General features: G+C 41.3%; 1 protein-coding gene across 1 annotated transcript in view; it reads right to left on the reverse strand.

Moving 5' to 3' along the window:
* Positions 1–298: 298 nt before the first annotated feature.
* Positions 299–13,060, reverse strand: part of LOC144464617 (uncharacterized) — a 34,223-nt gene continuing 21,461 nt past the window's right edge. Inside the window, exon 4 of the mRNA XM_078172132.1 lies at positions 299–461. Coding sequence (XP_078028258.1) covers positions 299–461 — 163 coding nt within the window. The remainder of the gene's footprint in view (positions 462–13,060) is intronic.

The following is a 13,060-nucleotide window of genomic DNA, read 5'->3' on the forward strand; positions in this document are numbered from 1 at the left end:
AAACATAATAATTAACTTTTACACAGCAAACTCACAGCAAACTATTTACATTATGTTAGAAATATAACATATTACAGGTTGTTGGCAACATTGGAGGGTGTTGAATGGTGAGTGGAGCCATAGTCATTCGTGTTTTGGGTAATTGTCTGTATAATAGTGTTTGTGAAAAAAAAGCTGGAAAAGCTGCAGGGTTGTGTAAGTGGCTGTATGTGTGAGCTGGGGTCCAGGTGAACGGCTGGGTCTGAAGGTGGGCTGTGGTGGTGAGATATCTGGCTTGTCAACATCATTCCGTCTCTCTTCAGGGCTGGCTGACAAACCTGTCTGACTGGTCCTGGCTCCCGCAGCTACCACTCTCCCCTTCCCCCTTCCTCTCCCTGGTCCTCTGCCTCTTGATCTCCTGCTGGGAGTGGTTAGAATCTCTCTTTGAAGTTGGGGGAGGTTGCTCCTCTCCTGAGGAGCTACTATCATGTGAAAATAAAGAAATTATTTACAAAACTTTTCATCTTTTCTGTATTCTACAGTTTTGCACAGTGAAACACAGAGGGGGGTAGGACACACACACACACACACACACACACATCCCTCTATATTCATTACAGTATAATATAGTGTAATATAATCATAATAATACAAGATATATATAATATTATAATATAATGTAATATAAGTTACTTTCCATCTTTTCTGTATTCTAGTTTTGCAGTAGGGGTTGGGGGCCACACACACACACACAAAACTAAAAACAAACTTTGTATTCACTACAGTAATACGTATAATAACACGTAATATAGTCATAATATAATCATAATAATACAATATATATGTAATATTATAATATAATGTAATATAAGTTATAATATGATAAAATACTTACTTGTCAAGAGTAATGTCTTCTCCCCCGAGAAACATTTCCTCTGCAACAGAGTCATCAGACGAGATTTCACTGTCTTCCTCAGATACTTCTTTTTTTTATTATTTATTATTTATTGTTTCTTTGATGTGAACATCACAATTGCATTGGACGGACCAGATGCATTGTTTGAGTGTTTTAGCACATGTGCTAATTCGCAACACTTGTCCACAGGAGGCTTTTGAAATGATAAAATAATAAATGTAAAATGAAAAGAAAAGAAAAAAATGAAGGGTACAGTAACATACAACAGTAAAAGAGAAGCAATTTTTCAGATTAAAATAAATACATAAGCTACAAAGCAAAGGCAACATGATCAAGCAATCAACCAGTTAAAACTATTCATGTGAGCACTGTTGTTTTGATTTTAGCCATTGTTTAAGTCCTTTGTTAAAAGCATTACTGTTGGTCTCTAATTTTAGTTTAGTGGGTAGAGAGTTCCAAAGTTTTGCCCCCTTTACAGAAAGAGCAGACTGACAGAATGAAGTCTTGTAACTTGGGACAAGACAATCACCACTGGTGGAGGCTCGTGTGGTCGCTCTGTGAGAGCTCTGACGCCTGATGGCCAGTTCAGAAAACAGTACTGACACATGATTATATCGACATTTAAAAAACAATTTAAGAGTACTAAAATTCATAAAATTCTCAAAGGTGAGAAAGTTGTGTTTTCTTAAAATGCGTCAGTGATGCCATCTCATTGGTTTCCGGTCCATGATTTTTATTGCCTGCTTGTATATTGAGATTATAGGTTTTAATGTGGTTGAAGAAGCTTGTGACCATGATGTGATGCAATATGACAAATGGGAAAAAATCATTGCATGCATGTACAGTCTTGCAGCTTGATGTGACAGGTTCCTTCTAATAAAACGAAAGCAGTTAAGATTTGGTCTAACCTTGTTACAGATGTACTTAACCTAACTATCAAACTTTAAGTTCTTGTCCAAAATGATGCCTAGGTACTTGACTTCATTCACTTCATCGATGATTTCCTTCCTAATCCTGACCTCAAATACATCATATGCGGGCCTATTACGCATGGAGAAGCACATGGATACAGTTTTTTTGACATTAAGAGTTAGATGGGATAACTCAGTCACTAGCTCAGTCCATAGGGACTCGGGTTGGGAACCGGAGGGTCGCCTGTTCAAGTCCCTGTCCGGACCAAAAATATGGAGCGTGGACTGGTAGCTGGAGAGTTGCCAGTTCACCTCCTGGGCACTGCCGAGGTGCCCCTGAGCAAGGCACCGAACCCCCCAACCGCTCAGAGCGCCTGTCATGGGCAGCCCACTCTGACATCTCTCCACTTAGTGCATGTATAGGTCCAGTTTGTGCATGTGTGTGTTCGGACCTGTGTGTAATTGACAACAGAGTGAAAAATTGAATTTCCCCTCGGGGATTAATAAAGTATATTAAAAAAAAAAAAAAAAGTTTTAGTGGACACATAGATGGCCGTGTCATCAGCGTACATCTGGCAGTTGACATCTTGACAGCAACTTGGTAGGTCGTTGATATATATTGTGAACAACAATGGACCAAGAACAGACCCTTGCGGTACTCCCATGCTGTTTGCATTCATATGTGACTTCACCCTATTGACCCTGACACATTGCTGTCTCCCCCCCAGATATGATTTGAGCCACTTCAAAGCTTCAGGTGACATTTTGAATTGATTTAGTTTCTTAAGTAGAATACTGTGGTTACCAGTGTCAAAGGCCTTTTTTAGATCCAAGAACACTGCCCCTACATTTCCTTTATCCAGAGAGGCTTTGATCTTCTCAACCAGATAACAGTTTGCTGTTTCTGTGGAAGCTCCTAACTGGTCGTGTGAGATGTCAATCAAAAGCTCAGAGTGCAGGCTACATTTTGAATGCAGGACCAGCGGTAAACTCGCATGTAATCCGGAGTTACAACGAGAAATACAGCAGAGTTTTTAGATATTGACTGGTGCATTTCAAACAATGCAGCAGCAGTTTGTGGATATTTACTGGTATAATGATGTGTTTTGGACTTAATACTTTACTGGATTTGATCAACTGAACCTTTGTGAATGTAACAAGACCATGTTTGTGGAAATACTTTTGACCGGAGGATGACTATGAGGCTTCATTGGTGAGTCACGTCAGCTTTGTAACTGTTTGTTTGTTTGTTTGTTTGTTTGTTTGTAGTCTGACAAAGGTGTTGATTGTACCTGCTGTGATGATTGTATCTTGAAATGGCTGGCATCAATTGAATCACAAGAAGCTTAGCTTTCCAGGGATATGAGGTATGAGTAGCCCATGTGATATACACACTGTGTAAATGACGTCTGTATTTAAATACCCTCTGGGCTTGCTGGCGGGCCGTCGGAGTGGTAACAGACTAGACTTACCTGACTGTACCCTCTCACTCCTCTTTCTCTCATGCACCCCAAACCTCTCTGCCAGCCTGGTCTCAGCAACCAGACTGAGACCTTCTTGACCTTCAGATGACTACTCCCACCACCAAGATGGCAGCATGTCCTTTGTCTCTGTCATGTGTCTGTTTGTTTTAGTGTTTTTTTTAGTGTTTTTAAGGATTTTTACCTAAGGTTTTTGCACTGACGAATGGCCAACTCTCAAAGGTCTGTGGATTGTTTCATGTTTTGTCTGCTTTGGAAGGCTGCTCTGCCTTGTACGCTCTGGCCTGCTCGTTCTGCTTGTGGACTGGTTTGCTAGCCGTGGCTTGCTCTGAGCTTTTTGGAACTGTGAGGTGTGATTGACTTTCTGTCTGGAGCTGCTGTGTCGGGGCTCGAGGTTGGTCCTGGATTATAGCAGCATACAACAGTTTTTTTTATACACTGCTTTGGGGCCTGGGATCCACCTCACCCATCCTGCACTGCTTCTGAGGCCTGTTCCATCCACCCTGCTTTGCAGCCTGAAGCCTGCTTCAATATCCTGCTCTGCAGCCTGCGGCCTCTCCATCCACCCTGCTTTGCAGCCTGAGGCTTTTCCATCCACCCTGCTCTGCAGCCCAAAGCCTGCTTCATTACCCTGCTCTGCAGCCTGCGGCCTCTCCTTCCACCCTGCTCTCTAGCCTGAGGCCTTTCCATCCACCCTGCTCTGTAGCCTGAAGCCTGCTTCATTACCCTGCTCTGCAGCCTGCAGCCTGCTTCATCACCCCGCTCTGCAGCCTGAGGCCTGCTTCATCACCCTGCTCTGCAGCCTGAGGCCTGCTTCATCAACCTGCTCTGCAGCCTGCGGCCTGCTCCATCCACCCTGCTCTGCGATACACCGCTTCCTGCACGCCATTTTCTCTCCTGGGATTGAACTCTGTGCAGGTACTATGCATTCTCTCTTCATGGTCCTCATCGCTACTGTGACTCTCTTGGACTTTGGGTTAACTACCTACCATGGGGAGTGCACACCAGCTATTGTGCTTTCTCCTCCAATTACTCCAAACCCTGAAACTAATAACTTGCTCAGTGAACGAAGTGAACAAGTGCCGACCCATTCTTATATGGATCCTTTTATTTTTGCACAATGGTTATGTCTTGTTTGCACCTCTGTCTTAGAATCAAACTTCATATTGTCCGATAAGTCTCTTGTCATGTTGCATGCTAGACTACACTCTAAAACAGAAACACCTAGCAACCTTGAAATTACTAGGAAAAGATTTCTGTTGTTTATTTTACTCTTGATTTCTGGTATCCAGTCTAATCCTGGTCCTGGTACCGCTATTTGTAACACACCTGCTGAATTTAAGGATAGGACCAGGCTAGGTTTAATCCATCTGAATATTCGTAGTCTGCCTTCAAAGATTGATATGCTGCATATCTGGGCAAAATCAACTGATGCAGATGTCATTGTTCTGTCTGAAACGTGGCTTAGTAAATCTTATTCTGATAAAGCCATCTCCATTAAAGGGTATAATGTATTTAGGGCCGACCGTCCCAAGAAAGGGGGAGGGGTTGCAATTTATTGTAAAACAAAATTTAATGTAAATGTCCTGCAGTCCAAATCAATTAGTAAACAGTTTGAGTTCTTAGCCATAAATCTTGAAATTTCGAATGGGTTCTTCATCACTGTTGTGGGCTGCTATAGACCCCCATCAGCCACTGCTGAAGCGCTAACTTCTCTGAATCAGCTTTTAGCTGACCTGCACTATAATGAAGTAATATTAACCGGTGATCTCAATTGGGATTGGCTAAATTCTAAATCCGATGCCTTCAAAGATTCCTGTGTTTCATTAAATCTTACACAGCTCACTGAAAGCCCCACACACCCCAATTTGAAGTGTCCTGACAAATCATCTTTAATTGACTTGTTTTTGACTAATGCTCCACACAAGTATTCTATGTCAGGTGTCTTTGCAAACAATATAAGTGACCACTGTGTGATTGCTGCAGTCAGAAATGCCAAAATTCCAAAATTCAAACCTCGTATTTTGACAAAATGTAATATGAAGGCCTTTGTTGAACAGGGGTCCTTCTATGATTTATATAATACTAACAGGGACCGTATTGAATTAATTGATGATGTAGAGACTGCATGGCAATTCTTCTCTGAGGGTTTCTCTTCCCTGCTTGATAAGCATGCTCCCTTCAGAAAATATAAGGTCAAGGGGAGGGTTAATCCCTGGTCCACGTCTGACTTAGCCGATTTACTGCATAATAGAAATCTTGCCTGGGCTAAGGCCAGAAAGACTCAGTCTGAGGCAGATAAACTTATATTTAGGCAACTCAGAAATCGTTTTACCTTTCTTATCAAAAAAGCAAAGTCCAGTTTTTATCTTTCTGCAATAACGAAAAATTTAAACGACCCTAAAAAATTTTGGAAAGTGATCAAATCTATCTCAGCCACTGATAATCATTGCGAACTCCCATCCTGTATTGTTAATGATGCTACTACTGTAACTGACAGGGCTACTATACTTGATAGCTTTAATAATCATTTTTCTGCCTCTGGTTCCCTATTCTCTAGGTCTTCTTCCACGATTGCTATGCCTGCCCTTGATCTTGTGTCTTCTGCCCTAGATGTTGGTAACATGTCTCTAGGCCATATCTCTGCTGGTCAACCTTCCTTTGTTTTTAGGTTGTTCTCAGTGGAAGAGGTCCATAGAGCTCTTCTCTCTATTTCTAAATCTGCAGGCCCAGACCACTTGGAACCATATTTTTTAAAGCTAGCTGCTGATTTTATTGCCAAACCTGTCCAATATCTTTTTAATCTTTCTATCACTACGAATTGTATTCCTGAAATTTGGAAAGTTGTCCTTCCCCTTTTGAAAGGAGGGGACCCTACTTGTTTAAATAATTATCGACCTATCTCCAAGTTGTCCATCCTGTCGAAGGTCCTTGAAGGTCTAGTAAATGACCAGTTGAAGGATTTCCTTCATACTTACAACATTCTTTCCCCATATCAATCCGGCTTCAGGAAACAACATAGCACAATTACAGCCACCCTTAAACTCACCAATGATATAATAGATTGGCTGGATCATAAGAAATTTTGTACAGCTCTCTTTGTTGACCTCTCTAAGGCCTTCGACACAGTCGATCATTCTATTCTGAAACGACGACTGTTTGACATAGGTTTATCTGAGCAGGCCGTTGGTTGGTTTAATAATTATTTGTCAAATAGAAAACAATGTGTTTATTTTGAAGGCAGCTCATCCACTCTGCTAAATGTTTCTACCGGTGTGCCTCAGGGCTCAGTTCTGGGCCCGATTTTGTTTGTTATTTATGTAAATACATTGGGCAGAAACATCCCAAATGCCAAATTTCATTTTTATGCTGATGACACGGTTATATACTGTTGTGGCTCCACTCTTGCCGAGGCCCTTGGCAACTTACAGACTGCTTTTAACCTTGTGGAAAGTCAGCTCATTGAATTAAGACTTGTCTTAAATGCTGCCAAAACTAAACTGATGATATTTTCCAATGGCAGGGAAGTACCTGTGTCTCCTCCCAGCATTTTGTCATTACAAGGGTGTGAGATTGAACTTTTGTCCTGTTACAAGTATCTCGGCATTTTAATTGATGATCGGCTTTCTTTTAAACCACATGTAGAAAATCTGGTAAAAAAAAATTAAGATTGAAATTGGGATTCTTTTTCCGCCACAGATCTTGTTTTTCTTTTTCTACCAGGAAAAAGTTGGTTGCTGCCACCTTCCTCCCTGTACTTGATTATGGTGAACTCTTATATATGTATGCCCCTGCAAATTGTCTGCATTCTCTGGACACCGTGTATCATGTGCCTTAAGGTTTGTCACTGGATGTAAAGCCCTCACTCACCATTGCACTTTATATGCTCGAGTTGAGTGGCCATCTCTGGCAGCACGCCGCCTTATACGTTGGCATATTTTTATTTATAAAGCCATCTTGGGTCTGCTCCCCCAATATTTATGTAATTATTTCTCTAAATCCCAAAGCAATTACCGCTTGCGTTCTAACGAGTTTTATGTATTAAACGTGCCCAAAGTTAATTCTGAATTTGGTAAGCACTGCTTTAAGTACGCTGCACCTGCTGCTTGGAATGCACTGCAGAAAACTCTAAAGTTAAAGGAGCTCATCAACCTTGGATCTTTGAAAACTCGTGTGAGAGAAATTGGAGCAGCTTCATACCGCACTTGTTCTTGTTTTAATGTGAATCCGGAGTTTTAGTCCTGTTGCTTCTATTCTGTAATGTATTTTATCTCTGTTGCTGTGTGATTTCTGTGTGTCTTATAATTGTTGCAACTTTTCTATGCTGCTGTCTTGGCCAGGCTTCCCTTGGAAAAGAGATCATTGTGTCTCAACGGGACCGACCTGGTTAAATAAAGGCAATAAATAAATAAATAAATAAATAAGTTTGTTTACAGAGTGATAACTATAATTTAGCTATTAGATAGGCAGGGCTATCATACCAAAATATAAACTAGAGACCTGTAGAGAGATAAAAATGCCAAAATTGTTTGGTCCCCGTGGGTGATAGGGGCCTACCAAGTTGTGAAAATTATCCCTTTAGCCCCTGTACTAATAGGGACCCATTCTATTTGTCTGTTTGAAGTTCTGGCTGCACCAGTTACCTGTCAGGGGCTGGTGACATCAGATGGTGAGGTGAATAATCTAATAACCTACTTTGATGATAAGATGACATTCTTTGGCACATATAAATGCAATTTTGGGGTGACTGGCTTATTTACATTAATAATGGCAAACACATATATACATGCCTTTTGGATTTTTTATTCCTTATTCCATGTCGACCTATAATTAATGTTTGTTTAGGTGTATACATTTTTTAAAAGGAGCAAGGTACTGATGAAATCTTTGCTGCATTGTGTGCAGCAACTGTCTGTGAACATTCAGTCCAATTTTGGTGACATTCTGATAATTATTTCCCAAGATTCATGTGATAAGGCAGACACTGTCCCTTTTGGAGAAGCCTCAATTTTGACTATGTTCAATTTTGGGGAGGACCCAAAGATCATCCAAATTTTTTTATTAAGCTACTAGATAGGCAGGTCTATCATACCAAAATGTAAACTAGAAACACAGAGGATGTCAAAAATACGAAAATTGTTTGGTCCCTTTAAGTGATATCAAAATCTGCCTTAGCCCCTGGACTACAAAGGGTGGTGAGTTTCCATCTCATATCCGACTCTGCAGGTTCAGCAAAGTGGGCAGGCAGGGAGTGCAACTCCAAGGAAGACTTTTGGGAGGATCAAAGAAAGACGTCAGCATCAACCAGCCCATGAAGGACAGGTGAGGATGTCACAGATGGGGGAAGTAGATCAGTGTCTGAACCTGCAACAGTGGAGGACTGTTGCTGAACCCAGGATGATGTGCAGCCATTATCACACTCACTCACAGGAGAGGGACAAGAGAGGCCCTAACTGATGCAGCTACCGTATCCACAACTGACATTACAGTCTGAGGCTGACCAGACACAGGGGGCCATTGGTCAAACTGGCAGTAGGATGAGAAGCATGATCATCCAGAGCTACATCCAAGGACAAAAAGTTGACTTGAGGAAACAAGCTGCAGTGCACCACATGTGTAATGTGTAGAGTTTGATGACTGTCATTACGCTCTCTTCTGCAACTCTGCTAAACATAATGGGTAACCCTATTGATAATGAGGTCTAATTTCTGGTAAAACAGGATGTCAGCCTTGGACAAAGGAGAGTCATCATGGCAAGGTGTAGTCAGTGTCATCAGGGCCCAGTATTTCAAAATTTATAATCTGGATCAGAATAATCCGGATAATGAAATCCTCCTTTTCTCAGTCAGGGATCAAGGTGATCCTGCTGACTTTTTCTGGGTATTTCAAAACATTGGCAGGGTGGATCACTTTGATCCCAATCTGACTGGATACGGATTTCCAAATCTCACGACTCCGCCCCCAGATCTGAAACGTTTCACCTTTGGGGGCGTGGCTTTCAGATTATGACGTGTTGCGTCTTTCTCTATGGCGGACTCTTTCACGAAAGGAGCAGTTGGTAGTACAGCTTTCACATCAAAATGTAAATTTACCATTACCTAATGAGTAGCGTTTTTAAGACCATACAAAGGCCACCCACCATCTCATGTGAGCCAGCTATTTGAATTGTCACTTACTTAAAACCTGGGTGTACTGATCTCTAATTGAGCCGAGGTCATGCTAACGGTAGCTAATGCGGCTCCATTGACTTGCATGTTAAGTAGCTAGCAGGCTAGGGAGGTAGCTGGCTTTGTTGGTGTATTTTGCGGTCTATGGCTTAATTTAAAAGGGAAATAATCTGAAGTACGTCATACATGAACTCTTTAAACACCAACCTGTTCCCAGTTTAACCTTATGTTATTGCCAACACAGCAGATGTTTTAAATAAATGTTTACATGTGTGCAGAGCACACTGCTGCAGTATTGGAAAAATACACAGTACTAGTATGAATTATGCGGTTCATTCAGAAGTGTCAGTGGACTGAGTTGTTGTCCATGTGCTTATTATGTTAATCCCTGTGTTGTTTCTTGGACTCTATGCAAAGAAAATAATGTGCTATACAAATAAATTTGCTTTGCATTGCATTTCCTTCCCTTTGTCTGACCACAAACATATGTTGGATGTTTTGGTACAAACAAGTTACAATGTTAGGTGAAACTTGATGTTGAGAAATAGGTCTGTATTTGTTACTCTTATTTACAGCAGTTTCAGGAAGTATGGCCAAACAATATTTTTCTATGCTTGAAATTACTTACAACTAAAACACTAATTTAGATTAAGTGTAATGAACATCTTGAGCAACAATATCTAGGAGAAGTGGAGCTGAGGCTTTGTCAAATCCACCTCTGAGGTGGGATCCAAATAATCCTGAAATTTGGTATCAAATTGATCCAGATCTCTGCCTTAACGTTTGAAATACCCAAATGCAGCCTTTATCTGGATTAAAGGGAGGATTGAATTACCAGATCTGAATCCTGATCTTCAGGATCAGTATCCTCTTGATCTGTGTTGAAATACCCAGTTTTCAGATCAGATCAGGATTTAATCCAATCCGGCCAGGATAATCCTATCAGATCACTTTGAAATACTGGGCCCAGGTGATCAGCCAGAGATACTGCACACTACCTTGGAGCAGACAACCAGTTGCTAAGAGAAGACAGAAGAGAGGAAATAGGCTCATTCGAGATGTGCCAGGCCTGCGATCGGCGCACAATGCCGGTTAGTTTTGTGTCCTACTTTCATTGCGACTTGCTCTGACGTATTACAAAAGTGGACGGCGATAAAACTGCAAGAGCGAGGCGGACGCAGTTTTTAGAGCCAGGTGCTGCAGTCGGTCGAGAGCAGCTTACCAGATTCAGATCTGGTATGAAATAATGTATAATTAAGTAACATTACAACACATGAAGCAAATACTTTCTTGAGTAAACCACTGGGCGGAATGACACAGTGTGCACTTGAGACAATGCTGTTGTTATTGCTTGCAGCCTTGCATTTGCAATATCGTCAGCTGGACACACCAGAAAGTTTGAGAAAAGTTTACAGAGTAAATCATGGTTTACACATCTATTGTAAAAGGTTGCAGTAACAAGCCGAAGACATGGAACAGAGTGAAGTTTCACATAGTACAAACCAAAAATACGGACAGGATGAAACAATGGCTATTTGTGCTGGACATTGACCCCAACACGCCTGTGGAAATGGTCCGGAAAATGTTTGTTCGCTCCAACCATTTTTTACCGGAGGACTACAACGAAAGGATGGAGCGCAGAAGCTCAGGAATGGTTCAAACGCTTTTCTTGAAAGATACTGCCATACCATCTGTTGGCATCACAAAATGAGCAGACGTGGGAAGTGATCGTTGTGTATTTTGCTCAACAATCTCTCTGCTGTAACGTTACCTCCATGTTGAGTAACATTAGCCTACAATCCAAGCATGGTAAATAAGGCTAAAATGCAAATGTTGTTGTGGTTATGTTATGGATAAGTAATTGCCCAGAGCATATAGTGAAGTGACTGGTATTACTTCTCATTGTTGGGAATATTTTTATGTTGTTGTTCCCTTAGGAGTTGTGGTGATTTATGAATGTGGAGTTAGCATGTTCTCCCCGTGTTCCGGTGATTATTTTGAGGCGTACTCTCGTCCCATCCCACCATCAACATATGTATGTAAAATACAGTCACTGGCCACTTTGTTAGGTAGACCTGTGCAATCCAGTAAAACGGCTATACCATGATTTTTTCCCTGAAGCTTATAAATTTTCAGTTATTGTTGACATTGTCTAGAAAGTGATGATTCTACTTTGTTTATTATTGAGGTTATAGTGAATGGTAGTGGTGTACTGGGGTGGCCTCCTAATTTTGTCTAATTGAGGGAGACAAAATATTAGGAACACTTTTAAATATATTGCACTCCAGTACACCAGCACCACCCACTACGACCTCAATAATAAAGTAGAATAATCACCTTTCTAACAATGTCAACAAAACTGAAAATGTAAAAGCTTTGTAAACATAGAATGTGTGGCAGAGCTGTTGTATTGGATTGTATTAGATTGCACAGGTGTACCTAATAAAGTGGCCAGTAAGCCGCACATTTACACCACCAATCCATGCCTGGGTCTCCCCTCGGCCCCTGGTTGCTCGGCAGCCTCAGCCTCTCTTCTTGCTCTCTCTTCTTCCAAAACCTGTAACTTTTCCTCTGTATATTCTGGCTTCTTCTCAACAAATTTGTTTTGATGATGGGAGTAACTGCACTAAACATACGCTGCGTGAAATCACTCCGCCCAGCAAGTACTGTATGTCTGGAATGTAGTTCCGGCTGTGCATTTGGCTTCAAAACAACTCTGTCTCCTAATATAACATTATTATTTCATAGTGTGGTGAATGTGTAAGCTACAAGTTGTCCACAAGAGCGTTTTGGAGTCATTTGATGACTCCATGGGGCTGTACCATTCACCTCCATTTTGTGCGCCAAGCAGCAGGCAGCTCTGCCCCACCGATCTCAGAACAACAGGCACTGATAATGAAAGGTAATGTACCTACTCATATGACTATAAGGGTTACGGCAATAGGTGAATTTGCCAAAATGTCGAACTATCCCTTTAACACTGGACTGTTTTAATTATTGAAGTAACCTATTTAGCAACACACAGACTGGTGGTCAGTGGGATTCTTAAAATAACATCTGTACAGATGTGAAGCCCTGACTGTATCTGACTGACTTTTAATGAAAGCTGTTGTCTTGTATAAAATATGAATAGTCAAACACAGTGTATTCAGCCTGTGTAGCTGAGGGGACAGGTCAAACTGATATGATGCTGATTTACAGGAGAGTTCATGTCAAGTGGTGGTTGAACCATGAACATAAATTACAGATCACCTGTAAAGCATTTTAATAAATCAATCTATCATAATTAAAACAACTGGAGACTGAAAACAAACTGATATATGGGTCTGATTACTTTTTTAATGAATTAACATCATATCTGACAGGATGTAAGTGTGTCTGTGACTTCCTGTACGGAGTGAAGGCTGCTGGAAACTGTCGGGAAACTGTCCAACTTCACCGCAGCTTTTTGTCACTGCCTCCTGCTGCAGCCGCCTGCTCTCATCTACTTTCCAGGTAAGGCGCAGTTCATCTCCAACGAGACTAATGTCATCTTCTGACAAGGAGACATAAACAGCAGCTTACAAGGGAGGGCCATCCAGTGATTGGGCTGGCAGGTCAAAGAGA

The sequence above is a fragment of the Epinephelus lanceolatus genome, chromosome 11 (genome assembly GCF_041903045.1).
Source record: "Epinephelus lanceolatus isolate andai-2023 chromosome 11, ASM4190304v1, whole genome shotgun sequence".
NCBI lineage: Eukaryota > Metazoa > Chordata > Actinopteri > Perciformes > Serranidae > Epinephelus > Epinephelus lanceolatus.